Consider the following 18947-nt stretch of genomic DNA (forward strand, 5'->3'; position numbering starts at 1 on the left):
TTTAAGAGTGATGGTATAAATTCCTTTTATAATAAATCATACTCTAAACTTATCCTGTGTAGTACCAGGCATTTGATTTGGCACACCAATTTTTATGTTCTATAAACATATATATGCCGTGGTAGCTTAGAGGTAGAAGACCGAGACTTGCGATCTTAAGTCGCGGGTTCGATTCCCGGGATCTATATACTTCACATTTTTTGTATTAAACATTTTTATTAATGATAGTCCAATAATAATTAGCGCTATATTGCTAAAAATCTAATTCTGATCGATATCAGTTTTCCGACAGTCATTCCGTTTTGAATATGGATTTATATTGATATATCAAAACTACTATGTTAGAGCATTTCAACTTTTTTTATTTAATTTTCTTATACTTATTTATATTTCCGTATTCATCGGAGGAAGCTAATAATTAGCGAAATTATTTCATAACTTATTGTATTTTGTATTATCGTAACTTACTAAATTATAATTGGAGCCCGTGGTAGCTGATGATATAATCAACACACTATTCAAATAAATAATATTTTAATTTTTATTTTGATTTACGTTCGCAGATGTTCTTGGTAAGTTTCAAAGAATCTAAAAATGTATGTATGTGTATATAGGTTTATGTATGTTTATGTTCACTTATTTGTGAATATGTAGTTTTTGTACACGTAAAGTACCCTTAATTAGTACTTTTACCTTTTCCATACTATGGTTGTCTGTAAGAGATTGCCTTGTGTGATAAGACCGCCCATTGTACTTTTTTGTATATTATTTTATAACTTAAATGTATCTTAACGTGTACAATAAAGAATAATAAAAATAAATAAACGTTTGTTGATTATGAACAAACACCACAAGGTGTGATATCTCAATATTGAGTTCCTTCGGTGTCTTTTGTATATCAAACATCGGGGCACGGCAGCAATGTTAGTGACGTCACAGCCGGAGCCGCGTGCACCACTCCATGTATTTATTAGTCTTGATTTTGTTTGCAATGAAAACAATCGCGGCGCTGCATTCGACGCTATTCATTGTTTATTTTCTCTCGTTTTGTCATAATAATGGTTAGCAATGGGGTGTAGGTGCACAGTTGTATACAGGATGATCTCTTTACATTTATTTATCTGTTTACTCTTTATTATATACATTCATAAACATAAAAAGAAGTCATATAACAATTAAAATACTGGAAGCAGCCAATAAGCAGTGTTTGTTCTTTTGTTGCTATTTTTACTTGTATTTTTAATCTGTAATTCAAGTTGACTTTAAAAATGTATTATATAAATAGCCTAAGAAGTATACAAAAAGAGAGTTTAGTAAAATTTGCCGACCTCACAAACATAATTTTGTGACTACAACAGACCTCCAATAAAATACAGTTTCGTACTGTGATTTATTAAGGAAGTAAAATAAGCATTAGCTACACAATGTAAAAAGTGATAAAATAAATCAAATTAAAAAATAAGGAATAAACTAACATTTTAACCCGTAGTATTCTGGAGGGATGCCGATGGGAACGAGGCGGCATATGGAACGAAAATAAATTTTGCAAAGGAAATTTTTATAAAGTCGAAATTTTTTTTGTAACTAAGAAGGGATGAGGTCAAATGAATTGCTTTTAAATTAACCCAAGCAGCATTTTACGGGCATCACAAGATCCGTTGTGGTGGCAATATTTAGAGATTATATTTTGCTGTAGGCGTCTGTAGACTGTCATGATGATGAAATTGTTCTCAAATTTATCTAGTTCTTTAATATCTGAAGATAAAATATTTATTATTATATAGTATTTTAAACCTTTTTTAAAGAGCATCCTGTATATTATCACCTATCTTTAACAAGAGGGTTCGCGATTGTTTGTGTTATTTCAGCGTATTTTGCCCCACAAAAGACGGCCCAGTTGTTTACTTTATGCCAAATCACTGCCCCTACGCCGCGCAGTGATATCTATCAAGTGCGCATATTTTATTAAAAAACATAGGGGAGCATTCAGGCGTTAAAAATTGACAACGATATATTAACGTCCGAAAACATATTGTTAAGGAGAAATATGATTTATTGCACCGTGATAGGGGTCGTCGTTGTGACAGATTGCAATCGTGTTAAATTTGCTATCGTATTTTATTATTTTAAGCGATTTAAAAAGCGGAATGAACACTTATGACGTCATTATGTATAATTCGTTATGAACACATCCATGATATGTTGATCTAACGGGACATGTTCGCTTATTTTGAATAATATTCTATTAGATAAGCGTTAAAAATACAATAGCAATATTTAATACGACTCTTGTGAAACGGAACGATATAGAATCATCGTGCGTATAAAAAAATATTTACATAGACATTTACCGAAACACACCAAGTAAAAACTTATATATAAATTCTCTTGGAAAAATTTCCGATCACTGGACAGGTCGATAGGCACATATCACAGTAGCCGAAACAAAACACACTATCAAAGACCGGCATATGACGGAACATAGTACGAGATAAACTTTCCAAAAATGATCATCGTCCTCGGAAGCGACTTATATGATCGAAGTAAAAGGTAATATCTCTAATCATGTAATAAATTTAATAATTTCATTAAATAAAAACGCGTTAAATCTTAACAAGGCTTGGGAATCTATGACTCCACTACCGTACATACTGTAATAAGAATTAGTTACGTTTATTTTCGTCATGATCTTAATATCAGCCAATCGACGCCCACTGCATGGCGTGGGCTTCTTCCATAGGTCGCAACGATGAAAGGTCTTATTTACTTTCTTCTTCCTTTTCTTCTTTTCGACGATAGACGCCCACTATATGGCAAAGGTCTGCCATAAAAGTCGCCACTATGACCAGTCTTGCAGTAACCGCATCCCTCGAGTGCTCTGGAAACGGAGGTAAAGTTAAAGATAGATTTAGAGAGCATCGCCTTAATGATGGGCGACGAAAACCTTCGCCCATCATTCCTATCGTTTGCTCGTAGGGCAGTGAGTGACACTGTTAATAGAAACAAAACAGTATAGATAAGAATGTATCTAATAAATTGCACATAAAATAACTAGTCAATTAATAATACAATAAGAAAAGTGTAGTAATGTATTAAGAAAGCACAACCCAAAGAAAACTGTGATAAAAAAATAGAATATGTAAATAATAAAATAAAGAATAAAAAAATGTACCTAGCCACCTAAGAGTAATAAGATGATGGCAGGAAGGCGATGAAAGCAAGAAGGAATGAAAGATATTGTGATGAAAATAAGGTAAGAATAAAAGAAATTGAGAAGTATGACAGTGAGTGAAGAATAAAGATGAAAAATCTGAAAAACTTATTTGTAAACAAAGACCCTAATCCCAACTAATTAGGGGTACGAGAGGCTTCCAATAGCGGGGGCCGTAAAAAAACACCGCATCCCTTGGTAACAATGTCGGTACACTTAGTGGCACGCCACACCACGTCTTCGGGCTCGAAGTCACCACTATAGAACCTTCTAACTTTTAACCCAAACGTCCATCAGTTTCACGTACAATCTGTTCCACTTACTGCCACTTTAGACTAGTAATTCTTCGATATTTCGCGGAAGTCCATCGTAAGTAAGAAAAGGACAGAGTGGCTCTCTGTGTTTGGCACTGATCGGTGTGGCATGGCTCCTGAGGATGCCCCGTGGAGGGGTGAAACACGTGTTGAGTAATTTGGCGGTGGCGGTTGTGTAATTCGCATTGTTTGCCGCATACGCATTTATCAGCCGGCTGGCGGGCGGTGCATTTCATTGCACGACTACCATTGCATGTGTGGAAGTGGCTAAATATTGGTCCTTTTCTTACTTAGTAATTCTTCGAGCTATGTAGGTTGAATTTTGTTTTTAAGAAAAATGATGTCATACGCGTTAACGGGTGGAGGAGAGTTACCATTCAAGCACCTATCTGTTCCTTGAAGACAATAGCCATGATGATCTAGTTTACGTATATTTACACGTATACAATGATTATTTACATATTACACTACCTTAATATATCTGTAACCTGGTTCTTGGTTCATCTGTTGTATTGTAATTTATTTAATTATGTTGTGTTTAGCTTATAATCTAAGTGAATATAAGCATTAATACAATCAATTAGTTTACATGTTGCCATATTGAAAAAAAGCTGCATTTTTTGTGATTAAAAATACATGCTCGCGTGGGAGGAGCTTGGATAAGGCTGTCACTAAAACGGAGGTGCCCAAATCGCATCCTTCGGTTGGTATTATCTTGCATAAAGTATCTTAACAGGTCAAATAATTAATTATGTAGTAACAAACCCTTAGTCATATATTATTGAATATCTCTATTATTTATTTACTGTACCTTCAAACTTTGTACTGATAGAATTTATTTGTCTTTCGCATATATGTAACATACAGCCATCACCACTGAATAAAATGACAATCACCGTTATCATCTTAATGGAGTTTTTAATTATTTGCAATTTAGGAATTCCAATACAGCTTGTTAAATTTTTTTAAAATTTTATGGCTAATAATGGTGGAGATATGTAAAGTTATTTCTTGTTTATTTAAATAAACAAGGTAAAGTACAAACAAGATACAAGCAAAGAGTTCTTGCAAATTTAAATATTCATCTTCAAATTATCTTTTAAACTAAACAAAGATTATAATTCTAAATATATTAATTTTTGAGATAAATTACTAATATTTAGTTTTTTTCAACTCTCCTTAAAAAGTGCATTTTGTATCTATGAGCGGTTTATTGATTAAATGTGAAATAGAGTATATAATTTTGAGGTTATAAAAACTGTCAGATGCAGCTGTTAAAAGACTGTATATTCACGGGAATTAATTTCATAGCGAACTGTCAAACGTGAGAAGTTTATAAGAAACTGTCAATGGCGTAGTTTCAATAGTAATTGTTTTTTCTTAAATTGATTAAGTTTCTTTAGTTTTATATCCAAAATAACCCTCTACAAAGTTTTAAAAAAGTTACTAAAAAAAGATGGATGGAATTGGTAAAGTTATGACGTGACTAAATAGTAAATAGATATTTTTAAACCTATAGATTAACTTATCCTCATTTCAACCATAGATGATACCCACTGTAAAGGCATACGCTTCACCCAAAGATATCATCAATAGAGGGGATACAACATAATCACCACACTTAGTAGCAGGCGAGTCGGCGAACGCAGTGAGGTATTATGGTACGCAGAGGGCGCTGCTAGTCATCCCCTGGAAACTTTTTTTGTGAGCAGTGGCAATCCTATGTAATTAATGTACAAAGTGTGAATCTTACAAGATTGAATCCCAGGAATCAAACCACCAACCTTCCATCGTCTTAATCCTCTACCACTGGGTTACCACTTCTGGATTAACTAATGATAATACCAATGTGTCTATAATATATGGCAAAAATATATAAAGAAAACAACTCAGTGGAATTTTCAACATTTTTAATTTTACATATTACGTGATATTTTTAATTATATTTAATAATCGTTTCATCGTACGACCGACATCGCTATACAGTTAATTACAATTTAAAAATCTATTTTAATTTACAACGAACAATTACAATGGTTAAACAAACAACGCGTTCATGTCGAACCGGCAATGGAAACAACATTAATATAAAAATAAATAAAAAAAAGTCGAACTATATTTTGAGCGTAACTAGATAAATTTATTTTTCTTTTAAAATGCCCGAAACATTTAGTAATGTTCATAATATTTTTAATTAGGGAATATCGATAAGTCGATATTATTAAAGACTATTTATTTACAAACTCCATTTGAAATTTATCGTATATTCAATAACTATATTTATTCAACATAAATTGCACCATTTTACTCTACGTGACATTTCCTAATGTTACTATCTCAAAAAAATTATGATTATTTTTTTTTGTAAACATTTCGGCATATGGCAACACATAAATGCAATGATCAGATAAATTTCCATATGGCAGTACCTTTTGTATAAACGAATTAATGGTGTTAACATATTTTATTACATATATAAGGTTATTTATGGGAACTAAATAATTGTGAAACATTCCATAATCCCTTGCTAATGATTCAACTTAATCTATATTTACAAGAATTTGTTTTTAATACGTCGTTGTATCTATACTTGGACACATTTATATAATTATTTGACATGAAGTGACGATGTGTAAAAAACTTCCATTTAATTCAAATAATAAAATTTGTAAAATCTTTAATTTGTAATAAAAATTTTTAATTTCCTATGACGGTTACCGAAGTAAAGAAATACTCATTTTTTTTTATTTACCACAAAGTGGATAGACGACATTTATGTAATATAAAATAAAAGATTCTGTTAAACACTAAAGAAAAAGTTATACGTACGACATAGTATATGAAATCATCATATATATGTTAGCGAATAACCGCCACTTAATGTCAAAGAATTTTACAACTATCATATACTATTTACAACATACAATATAATCAAAACTTACATTATACAAATGTTTATCAGATAATTTAAGAAATGGGAAAAAGGAACTTTTAAATAACATTAAATCAAACTGATTAATTTTGAAAAACAACTATAATTTTTTTTTATCGACATTTCTCTACCGCTACAATCGAAAAACAAAATATATTCGTGTCTAATCAAGCTTGAGATAAATCCTCGATAATTCCCGCGTTTATTGTTCTAGCAACACTGTACACAGATTAAATATACTTCACAGATTATGTATCAGGTCAAAATATAACAGTTAAAGGTCTCCGGAATTCAGAACCGGCTTGAGTGCTCGGCGCATATTGCCCCGGGTACTGCGGCATCAGAATGTTTGGAGAGCTCTGATAGTACGGCAGCGAGGGTGATGGGTTTGAGCCTGAAGATGAGCTGCCTTCAGCCCTCTCTTGTGCGGTCTTCGGCGTCATATCAGGCGACTCAGCCGGCGACCTCGGTGAGAGACTTGAACAAGAGTTGACTGCGGAGCTCAACCCGGCCATTGCGGCTGCAGATGCCTCGGAATACATCTTGCTAATGTCCATAGGGTAGGAGCGCTGTTGCTGTTGATCCATATACATGTAAGCTTTGGATAGCGCGGCGGAGTCCAAATATCCTCGGGAAGGGTCAGTGTACATGCCGTAACGGTATTTCTCCTCTATAGAATACTTCGACATATCCATTGTAGTTCCCACCTGAAACAAGCATACAAATTTTCATTGATTTATCTTATGATATTCAAACTTTTCCTAAATATTCAATATTTTTTTTATTTGCATTTTTTATTTCTTTCAACTTCAATAAGATTTAATGCGATGTGCTGTAAACAATTTTACAGAATAATTAGTTACAGCTAGAAGCTTTAAAGGTTGTGAATATATAGTTCATAGGTGCGCAAAAAGTTTGAAAGCCTTTAAACCTATTTTCTTTTCACCCGTATAAAATCAATACTATGAAAAATATTTTTTTTATTGGAATCTGACAAAATCTGCAGATAAACAATAATTATTGTAATACGTAGTAATTAGAAATCTGAAAACGGTTTTTCTTGATATATTATCATTACATTGTTTATTATTTCTGAACTATTCATTTTTGCACCAACAACAATATAATATATATAATCGCTACGCTTGGCAGGGAGGTTGGTGAACGCAGTGTGGTATTATGGTACGCAAAGAACACTTCTGCCTATCTTCCGGAATTTTTTTTTGTGAGCAGTGGTAATCCTTTACAATCAATGCATAAAGTGTGAATCATATATAAGATTGCATCCCGGGAACTGAACCTGCGATCTATGATAGCAAGTGTCAGTTTTTTACTGCCACTACTATTGCACCACAATGTATACGATACTTTAAATGATAGACAAATGAGCTGTACACTCCCTGTTTTAAACTTTTATAATCTGTATGCGAAAAATTGCGTTTATCTATTTTTGTTTTAATAAAATTCTCATTTGATATTTAACGTAAATTCAAAAAGATCTAAATTATGTTAACAAATGTAGAAAATAATTGTTGGTCAATTTAATAGTAAATAAAAAGACTTATTCTTATATATACGATCCGATTAAAGTCCAATAATAGACTCAATTAACGCACAGATAATATAAAACTAAACACACTAGTTAACGAGTCAAAATATTGACAATTCAGCACTTTGATTAATTCAGTAATCCGATTATCTTCTGTAATCTATCTTGACTACAAATAACGCAATTCACTGAAAATTGAATAAATTCAACTCCCTGACAATAGTGCATTTAAAAAAAGTCTTAAAGTCATTGTGATAAGGTATAAAATCGTATAAAATCTCATTCATATAATAACGTAATGCAGTATTGTACTCTACACGCCCAGACACACAAATCAAACGTAACAAAGCCTTCGAATAATGCTGCGGGTTTTAAATTTTTTAATGAAGTGAGCCGTACACAATATCGTGAGGAAAAAACGGCTCCCGTACGTGACACACGGCTCGCCCGAATCATGAGCAATTTGTAAATATTCTTTTGTTAAAACTTCGCTAAAATTAACCGGTAGTTTAATCATAACAAATTAACTAATTCTATATAAATAACAAGTAGTACTGCCGCGGTAGAGGACTTCGATTTACGATGCTAGGTCGCAGGTTTGATTCTCGGGATATGACTCAAAAATGTTTTGGAAAATTAGTCGATAAAACTAATATTTATTTATAAGAATAATATTTTAAAAGATACGATACGGCGATATCGGTGTGAATAGTAGTGAAAATAATAAAAATTATAATTTTAATAGATAAAAATGTAAATAATATTCGCCGTCCGTAAAGGCCGTGTGTATCGGCAGTTAACGCATAACGTACGGGCAAGTCGACCGACGCGCTAAATCAGGATTAGTCCGACACCGCGACATCAGCTATAGGTTTTACTGCAGCCCTTACACTCTAGTTTATTGCACCTTGCGTCTGAGTTATAAACGGAGAATGTTACAGGTTCTTCTCTCTTTTTGACCGTGTGTATACTTAATATATAGCCGTCCGAACGCCGCCTATTTCGAGCTTTTTGAAATTGTACAGTGGCTTTTATCGTCTTTAATATCTTGTATAATAACCGAATGGTAAATTCAAAATGGAATAGCCGACAGCGTATGCTTGACAAACGATAATAAACATTTATATACATATATATATACACACACACATATTAATACTTGTATATGTTTACCTACTTTTAATTAATATGCTACGGTCAGCTACTTTCGCTGGACTTACGTGCTTTTGAAGTTCCTAGAAATCATTATATATATATATATATTATTTTTATATTGTTATTATTAACATATAGTTATTTTCTAATTAAATGCTTCTTCGTGTAAAGTATTATACATATACATATATATATATATATAAATATATATATATATATATATATATATATATATATATATATATATATATATATATATATTTATATATATATTAGCCTACTTTTGTAAAACTAGTTAGTTAAATTGAATGACGTACTAACGACTTTAAGTAAATTTTGATACTAACTCACTTATATTGTATGGACTAACTAGATTCTGAAATAAAAATTATAATTACTATTTTAATATTAGGATAAATGCTATTACGCATTATCAACTATAATTTTCGTAATCTGTTATATAAATTTTTAATAATAGTTATTGCACGGGATATCTCTACGAGATGAAATTAGGTACAACGAAATACCTTCATAAATGAAAATAATAAATTGAGTAATACCACAGCCTTTGAGATTCGGCTAAATACACCCACAAAGCCTTTGAACTAGAACGGCATGCTGTTGTATTTATAGATGATAATAAGTTGGTTTCTAAGAAACTTATTAATCCTGAAACACCGCCAGCAAGTAGTGGGTCTCAATTATTTATAAAGCTTACCTTGAGGAACTTCACGACTTTCTACTATCACGGTTTCTATAAATGACGAGTGGAAGTCAGCACACTACAACCCTTATACTGAGTTTACTTGAAGGCGTAACAAGCGTTTCGACTCAATGTTTATGATCCTCATAACCCGAGTATGTATTGGCTTTCCGAGAATTATACCCCAGATCTTTTCTGTTTACTTTACTTTTCTTTTTCGATTATACCGTCGCTTTACATCAGGCGAGTTAGAAGTCAAGGGTGGACAAGTAAGGTTTAAAAAAATATCTGATATAGGCCTGCGGATTGGTAAGTTCAAGTGGGCTTGGTGATTTAATCAGGCCTATTGGAAAACTATGGGGAAAGAAAATGAATATACTCAAAGTGTACCGCCTTCTTAAAATTGAATCTTCGATCTAAGATAATCAATAGAATTTTAAAATCATTGGTTGATGATATAGTGTTAACAATAGATAGTAATAATTGTTTTTAGATGTTAATAAAGAAAAAAGTACCCGCGCAAAGTCGGGAGTGAAACTAAATATGTTACAGAAACGAACCGTGAAAGGCCAATAAACACCGCACGCTAAAAATCATCGATCAACATAATCGAATACGGAAAATCACAATGGTTCATTATAAGCTGGCTACCTGTACAGAAAACGCTCTGTCACTATATTTAATACCGGGTAAACGTGAGGCGTTGAATTGTAGCTGATTATATTGTTTCGTATCGAGTTTAGGGTGCGATTCGATACGTTAATGGAAAAAAGTGCGATTTCATTCGATAGTGTCGGGTCTATTAAGACTGTGATGCATCGACAGCGTATCTGGCCGGCAGCTTTCGAAAATGGAACGCCTGTTATTTTTTTTTCTTTAATATATTATTATTCATATATTTAAGTAAAGAATTACATGAGATTCTACACTGAAAGCAGTCGGGAGACCATCAATTATATTTGAAATCTTCTATAAACATTTAAGTCATATAACCTCCGCTATAGAAAACCAGCCTCCCCCATAGATTCACATCATATCATTCTGCTTCGAATATTTCTAGTGTATTACATGTTTTTATAAGCTATGGTAGATAAGCGGTAGACTGAAACTTGCGATCATAGGACAGTCTTATATAATTCACACTTTGTGCATTAATGATATGAGATTGCAACTGCTCATAAAAGTTTTAAAAGGATGAGCAGCAGTGTTTTATGTGTATCATAATATAATACCATCGCCAATATACAACATAGATATATTTAGGGTAGTCATATACCTTGCAGTGGGTGTCTATGGGTTGAAAAGACACAACGCTTTTGAATTTAGTTTATTATCATATGTAAGTTATAATTTTTTATACACAAAAGCCACTAAATTATTAAACTTGATTTGTAATCAATGGAGGAACTAATGAGAGGAATAACGAAATCTCTCTGTAGCCTGTTGAAGGATTTAATCCAGTCAAGACAAAATATTAGCTCATTTCTTGAAAGAGATTTTTATGCAGCATTGGTAAGGTACCAAAAATCATGATTTGATAGATAAAGGTGAACGCTAATGCAAGGAGGTCTTTCTTAATGTGCTCGTTGGACCGTCAGCCCCGATCACCGTAATCGGCCCCTGTTTAAAAGACGACCGTGTGATTTATCTCAATATGTTCACCAGTAAATATTGGTCAGTAAACATTAGTAAGTAAAAACTCGTCAGTAATGTTTCTATTTAATAGCACTCGACAACCACTCGCACAATTAACCGCTGCCTTCCCTTCCCTCGTCGCCCCACGATTTAAAAACTCCTCGATCTTCCCTCACCCTCTGTTTGACGTTCGATCTCGTGCCTCTGACGTGGATGTGTTAAACAGGGTGTTTAGGGTGCGATTTGGGGATGTTAACGCGATTAACCAGATTTGTAGATCGGCGAATTATCTTCGAGTGCTTTCATTAGACTCGAGTGATATCGTTAAGATTTTGTTCTGCTGAATAAATTTACTTCACGAACTTTTATATTTCTATTTCCATTTCGTAATATTTCTATGATATCTATTTAAAATTACGATACGTAATTAAAACTGTGTTATATCTATCAAAGATATTAATTTTATATATCGAAATGATTAAATGACATTTTCGAATGTACTAAATAAGAAAAAATCAAATCAAGTTACGAATTTTATTATCACGTACACAACTGATATTTATTTAATCATTAATATAATGAAAGCTATATTAGAATTGTAATACACAATAAAATATATTAAAAACTTTTTACCGATATTTGTGTTTGACTTTTCAGTTTCAGAAGTTGAAGCGCTTTGCAATCAGCGTCTTTTGATGACTTTAAAATTGCCGCCGGTAGATTTTGTGAGTGTATGTCTTACGTTGCGAGTCCGTGGTGTTCACTATAGGACTTTAAGGTCAGTAACAATCTACTCTTCGTGCCAAGTGACGTGCCCATTGGAACTCGAACTTGCCAATCCGTTGGCCTATTGATATGTTGGCAATCAATGTTACATTATACGCAGGAATATTTCAATTTACAAAATTAGGTGAGGTTTGTAAAAGTCTTTAGGATTCATATATAATAATTGTCAACATATATGTACGTTTAGTGGGATTATAGAAAGTGGAATATATTTGTCATATGTTATATTAAATTAAGTATACAAAAATTACACTAACATACAGGAGTCTATATCATATTGTAACAAATCTTCGACTAGAATAGTTACAAACGGATTCTTACTTTTATAACCGACTTTATATATACATTAATACCTTTTTTAATCCAACAAATAATTGTCATTAAACAATTGAGATAATCTTAGAAATAAAACAAACGAAAATCGATTTATAAAATCTTATACTCCCCCATTCAAATTCTGTAGGGTGACAATATTTTTTTATTTCTATACTTTTTTATTTCTATTTTTAAGTTTATTATTACTGTTTGTGCTGTGATTTATTGATAAATAAATTTAGAAATAAATCTTTGGGATATTGGGTCTATCAACAATCAATATATCTGTTACAATTTCGTTATCTCCATACTCTTTATGAATAGAAGTTTTAACGTGAATTGTGGTATGAATAGAAATTGAGCTATGTTTTATCAATCCTGACATAATTATAAATGCCTTTCTTCCTCATGATAAGTAATACGACTTGTCACTGTTACTTGTAATACTAAAGCAGCTGTAGTCAGGTGACTTATTCAGGACGTCAAAAAATGTAATATGGGCTTACTCCCATGTCCACCATTGAACATTCTATGGTTGAAATTTTGGCGATACACTATAGTTTTATAGCTACGTAATTGTATAGCATATCAATTTAGTAATATCTTATGATGAAGATATTCAAGCTTTACTCTGGTGGTGAAGTGATTCTATGTAAAATGTTGAATTAGAATTTCACTCACAATTTCATTTACACATAACGTATATTATTCATGACTGTACCAAAAATATATAGTTTTGGAAATGTAAAAAAAAATGTCCGGTAAGTCTCCTAAATCATTGTTACAATACAATCACGACCTGCGAGCATTGTTTACGTCGAGCCGTTGAGCCGGAACCAAATTAGGGTTTCGCGGGGTGGATGATCATGTCAAACACCCTTCCCGTTTCGCGCCATCTGCTTGTTTACAATCGTTTAGTTGGTGTTTGTGGAGTAGTTTGAGCGTTCGCAAATAAAAATTAATTCAATTTGGTCTGACTAATCGACGGGCTACTGTTGGATTTCGCGATGTAATGGTTCCTGATAATAATGCCAATGAAACTTAAGAGAAAAAGTTATACTAAAAAGAATATGACAAAATAAATTCCTGTGTATAATAAATAAATTTTTTATTATTATTAGGATCTATATTACACACACATTGCTTTCTACAACAGATATTAGCGTCCGTCTTGGTTTTTATAATTGCTATTAATATTTACGAAATTATTTTGCTCACGCTTTTGCATGTTAGTGCTATTAAAAAATAAGAAGACAGTTCTTAAATTATTAACTAATTTAAAACGTAAACTATTTAAAACTAAGTTGAAATCAACAAATTATATTAGTGGAGTTTCTTCCTGCTTTTTCTCCACAACTATAACACCTTGCGAAGTAGAGTAGAGTCAAAAATGAAATAGATTAAAAAATAAATAAATAATAGGTTGACGACCAATAAGAGTTCTATTAAAAGTTCCAATGTTGAATATATTAATTTTATCTTTTATTATGATTACTTTTTTATATTCATTGGTATTTTGTTTTTTTTTTTTCACGACGCCTTAACGCTAATTTTAAAATTAGATATTGGTCTCGTTTTTAAAATTACGAAGAAGTTTTTAAATTAATTTACAGAATTTTGAATGACTATAGTAAAATAATCACAGATGATTTAACAGCTCATGTATATAGTGTATATGGGTCTGAGTTTACGCATATAATAAAGTCAAACGAGATATATAACTGAACCTTTCTTAGTTTTAAATATATAATTAAAAGTATGTTATTATATAAATCTAATCATACAATTCAGGAGTTTTATATTGATTCTACATGGTTGATATAATGTATACGAACAACAATTTTAATTTGGTTTAAAAATAAAAACTGTTGTGTGTCTGGCCAGCTATTCTCAACAAAGGAGGTTTCGAGTCAGTGGTAGCTTACTACTTATAATATTAAAATAATCGAATAGTCAACATTGCATGTAATTGCCTATTTGAATAAAGATATTTAAAATTTTTATTTCAATTTTAAATGTAATAAAAATATGTGAACAATTTTAAATAATTTAGCGTACGTTGTAACTCTTAAAAAACTAAGGTGTTAGCAAAAAAAAAATGGCCGACCCATCCGTTAATAGAAAGAGTAAACTCATCATATATTACAAGCCTATTAAAATTTAACAGGCCGGCGCTGGAGGCGGACATGTTAGATGATCGTATTTGCAACAGTTAATAATGCAGGTTAAAAAATAACCGCAAGGTACGTTTCACGGTTAAATCACGTGACGGATGCCGCTCCCTTTGATTATATTCGCAACTTAACCATTTAGGTAAGGCGGCTTCCTTTGTAGTAATTATTCGTTGGTTACTATACAGTTTTTAAATGTTTTAATGAACTTCCTGGTTTTATATATATCATATGTATTTATATATATATATATATATATATATATATATATATATATATATATACCAGGTCGATCGCATTGTAGGGAGAAAAGCCGGGGACAATGTTCGGAGCTGATATCCCACGTAGCAATTGTAAGGATTGACTTCCTGCATTTTCTTTCACTTTTATCGCTTCATCCCTAAGTAGATTTTAAATGATCGTTTAGAAGCCCAATGAAATGAGATAGTTTTCGTTTTAGATATGCCTAAATCGTTCATATAGAGAGAATCCGTTGTTATAACTCTCGCACCTACCTCCATCGCATACAAATTCCCAATGAAGTTTTTTAATAACAGTTTAATAAAAACTGTATGACGACATCGTGAAATTTAGGTGTATCATAAAGCAGGCTCATTACGCGTGCCTCAAGATATACTATCTCTATATGTATTTTCAAACCTTGCAATGGGCGTCTATCAGCTAAAAAGACGAAGGAGAAACGCGTAAAATATTACTAAACAATAACAATATTGGGTAAAATAAATAAGGGAAAGAAGTTTGTAAAGCTCCATTAAAATAGTCACTTTCTGCAGGTAATAACGCAGAGTAAAATCCAAGGAGAGAAACCTGGTAGAAGATAGAAATCCAGAGGATTCTTGTTGGTTTAAACGATGAGCATATAAAGACTGTTCAGTTACAGAATTGAGGATCAAAAAGTCTCAAAGTCAACCCCTATCAGCAAAGCACCATCAGCAGAACGTATTTTTTTAATAAAGTAAAAAGCATTTTATCCTTTTGTTATGATTAAATAGTTTAGTTTCAATTACCATAACATATTGTTGCACTAAATTCAAAGATAGCTATTGTGAACATCTGTTATTGATGTATAGTTTTAAAATTTGTTGTAATTTTTTTGTACATATTTATGTATTTATGTTGTTGATGTACCTTTATAAATGAAATAATTAATAAGGCCTATAGTGTATTATTAGCTCTGTGAAATTGTAGTGGACTAAGACTTAAGTTTTTGGGTAAGATTCCCGGTATACAATCTTATGTAACTGTCTCTTTTTACATCAATTATATAGAACTGTCACTGCGTACCACACTATACCACATAATACCACACTTCGATCGCCAACCCACCTTCCAAGCGTGGCATAGTTAGCTTTGTGGGAGATATATGCCTTGCAGTGGACTCCTATAAGATGAAACGACGACGACGTCACTGTTTTAAAGGGATTTATGTCACGAATGGTTTTTCGTTCGAAATTTAAAAAGTCAAAATTATCAAAATACCTTGATTCAAGTAGATATTTAAACGCACTTTCGAATTCAAAGAAATTTTACAGCATTTATGTCATTTATTTTTAAAGTTACAAAAACATCAGTGTAGTATATAAATGTGTAAGTTTCCACCGGCTCGGAATACTGAGCTACTGAGAAATGTCGACCAGAAACTCAACAGTTGCTTTTTTTGTATTAGAAAATTCAGTGCCTATGAGAATCTTCATGAATGTATAGGTACATACCTGTGCGTTTGGCGTGAGCGCCGCCGAGATAGCGTTTTGCTGGGCAGCTGCTGCCGCCGCTGCTGCCATACTGGCGCCCAGTGGGCCATATGCCGCGCCGTAGTAGCCGCCCATCGCCTGTCCCATGCCGCCGCCCGCCATGCCTGCACAACAGATAACACACCGTTAAACACAACATATAACTCGATATTATACAACAAGGATGTTCAATCTCTTTGACCGTGATTCAAATCAACAGAAATTAAAATAAAGAGTAGCTTGGATCATATTATTTAAACTACTAACCGCCGCATATTTTCTTAACTTCTGGATTAATTCTTCCAGTTATATATATATATATATATATAGTCAGTATTATAAGTACTTTTAAACATAATTTAAGTCTTGATTTTTTGAGCTTTCATTTTTAATACAAACAATAACATTAAGTCAATAAATAAGATAACGCAAAATTACAACTAATGACAGTGGGGGCAACTTGAGAAATTAACTTCTCCATTCGTAAGTGGGCTACCTAATGGACAGAACTCTATGTAGTCGGGGATAAGAGAGACGGATCACACAGTGTGACGTATAGCGGTTAATGAAATATCATGCGAAATTTTAATACTGATTGGTAAGTAAAAATGATTTTAACAATGATTCTATATATTTTTAATAGTTCTTTTAGATGCTTATTTGTACAGATAAGTTGTAAACGTTTTAAAGGGGTGAACTAAAATATCCTCTCTCGTGTCTTTTAAAAGACAATTTCGTTCGAAATTATTGAGTACACACAATACAATTTAATCCATAATATAAATATATGATCTAGATATATAAACTAACATAATATAAGTATAAAAACCATAATCCTTCATTCCTGTTTTTACTTGTTCTGTCATTGTTTGACTATAAATCATTAAATGTTCTCAGTGAGATAGTTATAAGGTAACAATTGTAACTAATTTTATATGTCTAAGCTTCTAAGTTTGTACTTTCTTACTGCCTTTTGTTACTGTTTATCTTTAATAAAGTAAATAAATAAATTAATAAACATATAGTTCATTTGCAGTCAATTAATGTATTGTACACACTGACGCAAATCTAAAAGAAAAAATATTTTATTACAATAACCATTTTTTAACAATGTCAGTCTAGCGGTGGAGGATTGATGAAGATCGTAGTTCGCGGGTTCTATTTTCGGGATACTATTACAGAATATCAATTACTAACAAGTTTACATAGGATAAGCAGCATACTCTCCGTACCATAATAACACAACGTGATCGCCAACCCTCCTATCAATCGTGGCGATTAAATTACATCCCCCATAGATACCTATGGGGAAGGTTAAGGACTTGTTGTGGCCGTATATCGATTGAAAATAAGAAGAAAACTCACTTTACAAGGGTTGATTGGTAATATGTGCAAAAGATTTTTGCTCACAAATAACCTACACATTCACTACTTTTAATCTATTACAATTATAACCAATCACCCTGTGTAAACTAAAAATCATTAGGACGAAGTATTAACCTTAGAATAAAAGTAAGAGTATGTGTGAATAATTTCGCAATCCGCTTCCGCTTAGTTCGCCACTAAAACCGCGCCCTCGCTTCAGGAGCTCGGATTCGAGCAGCAATTAATTATTTCATTGTGTGAGGCATAATCCTCTGACCCTCGATTCCAGTTAACTGACCGTTAGTTCCTTCGAGGTGTTTATTAAACACTCCTTCAGGCTATCGCTTTTCAGCTAAGCAACACTCGCTGCTTTCAGGGTTAATTGACTCTTAAAATTTGTACTGAAATCTAATCACTTACTAATACTTTCTCTGATATTTCTAAATAAATAAATTGTATTATATTTTAAAGGTTTGAAGGGGTGAAAATTAATCTTATTAAAAAGCAAAATGCTACCTATTTTTAATCACCTGTATAAATCGATCACCCTGAAATATGTCATAATAATTTTTTTTTATTGTAATACGACCGACTAATAGTTTCTGATTGTATAGTGTGTAAAAATGGATTGTAAACAATAATTAATTTATTTGTAGCAATAGGAATTAAAAAAAAATTAAAAGGCTATTTTTCTTGCTATATTATAAACACGTTCAACCATTGATCTTTGGACAATATACTACCACCACCAACCCATAAAGCTATAAAACATATGTATAACCAATCAAACATTTCAAATAAAGAACACAATATTGAAAAGAGATTACGTGTATTAGTTGGGTTATAAAAAGATAATTCGACAGTTATTTTCTGCCAGTCCTATTTACTTTTTTTTATTACAAAAATCAGTTCTTTGATTTAGAAATAATTTAATAAGTACATACTTGCATTTCAATATGTAACTGTAATATATCAATAAAACAACGTAAAAAATATTTATTCTATCAAATAAGTTTTGCTTAGCACATATGACAAATCAAGACATTAATATCGGAATTTT

At 32.1% G+C, this 18947-nt stretch overlaps 1 protein-coding gene across 1 annotated transcript in view; it reads right to left on the reverse strand.

Annotated features, from left to right (window-relative positions):
• Positions 1 to 6599: 6599 nt before the first annotated feature.
• The window catches only part of Sox21b, an 80112-nt gene continuing 67764 nt past the window's right edge, over positions 6600 to 18947 (reverse strand). The window contains exons 4-5 of the mRNA XM_068765333.1: positions 16505 to 16647; positions 6600 to 7164 (exon numbers count right to left, since the gene is read on the reverse strand). Of these exons, the coding sequence (XP_068621434.1) occupies positions 6718 to 7164; positions 16505 to 16647 (590 nt within the window). The 3' untranslated portion in view covers positions 6600 to 6717. The remainder of the gene's footprint in view (positions 7165 to 16504; positions 16648 to 18947) is intronic.

Source organism: Battus philenor, unplaced genomic scaffold, assembly GCF_028537555.1.
Source record: "Battus philenor isolate CCGP_79_NKW_IND1 unplaced genomic scaffold, ilBatPhil1.0.hap1 SCAF_2, whole genome shotgun sequence".
Classification (NCBI taxonomy): Eukaryota; Metazoa; Arthropoda; class Insecta; order Lepidoptera; family Papilionidae; genus Battus; species Battus philenor.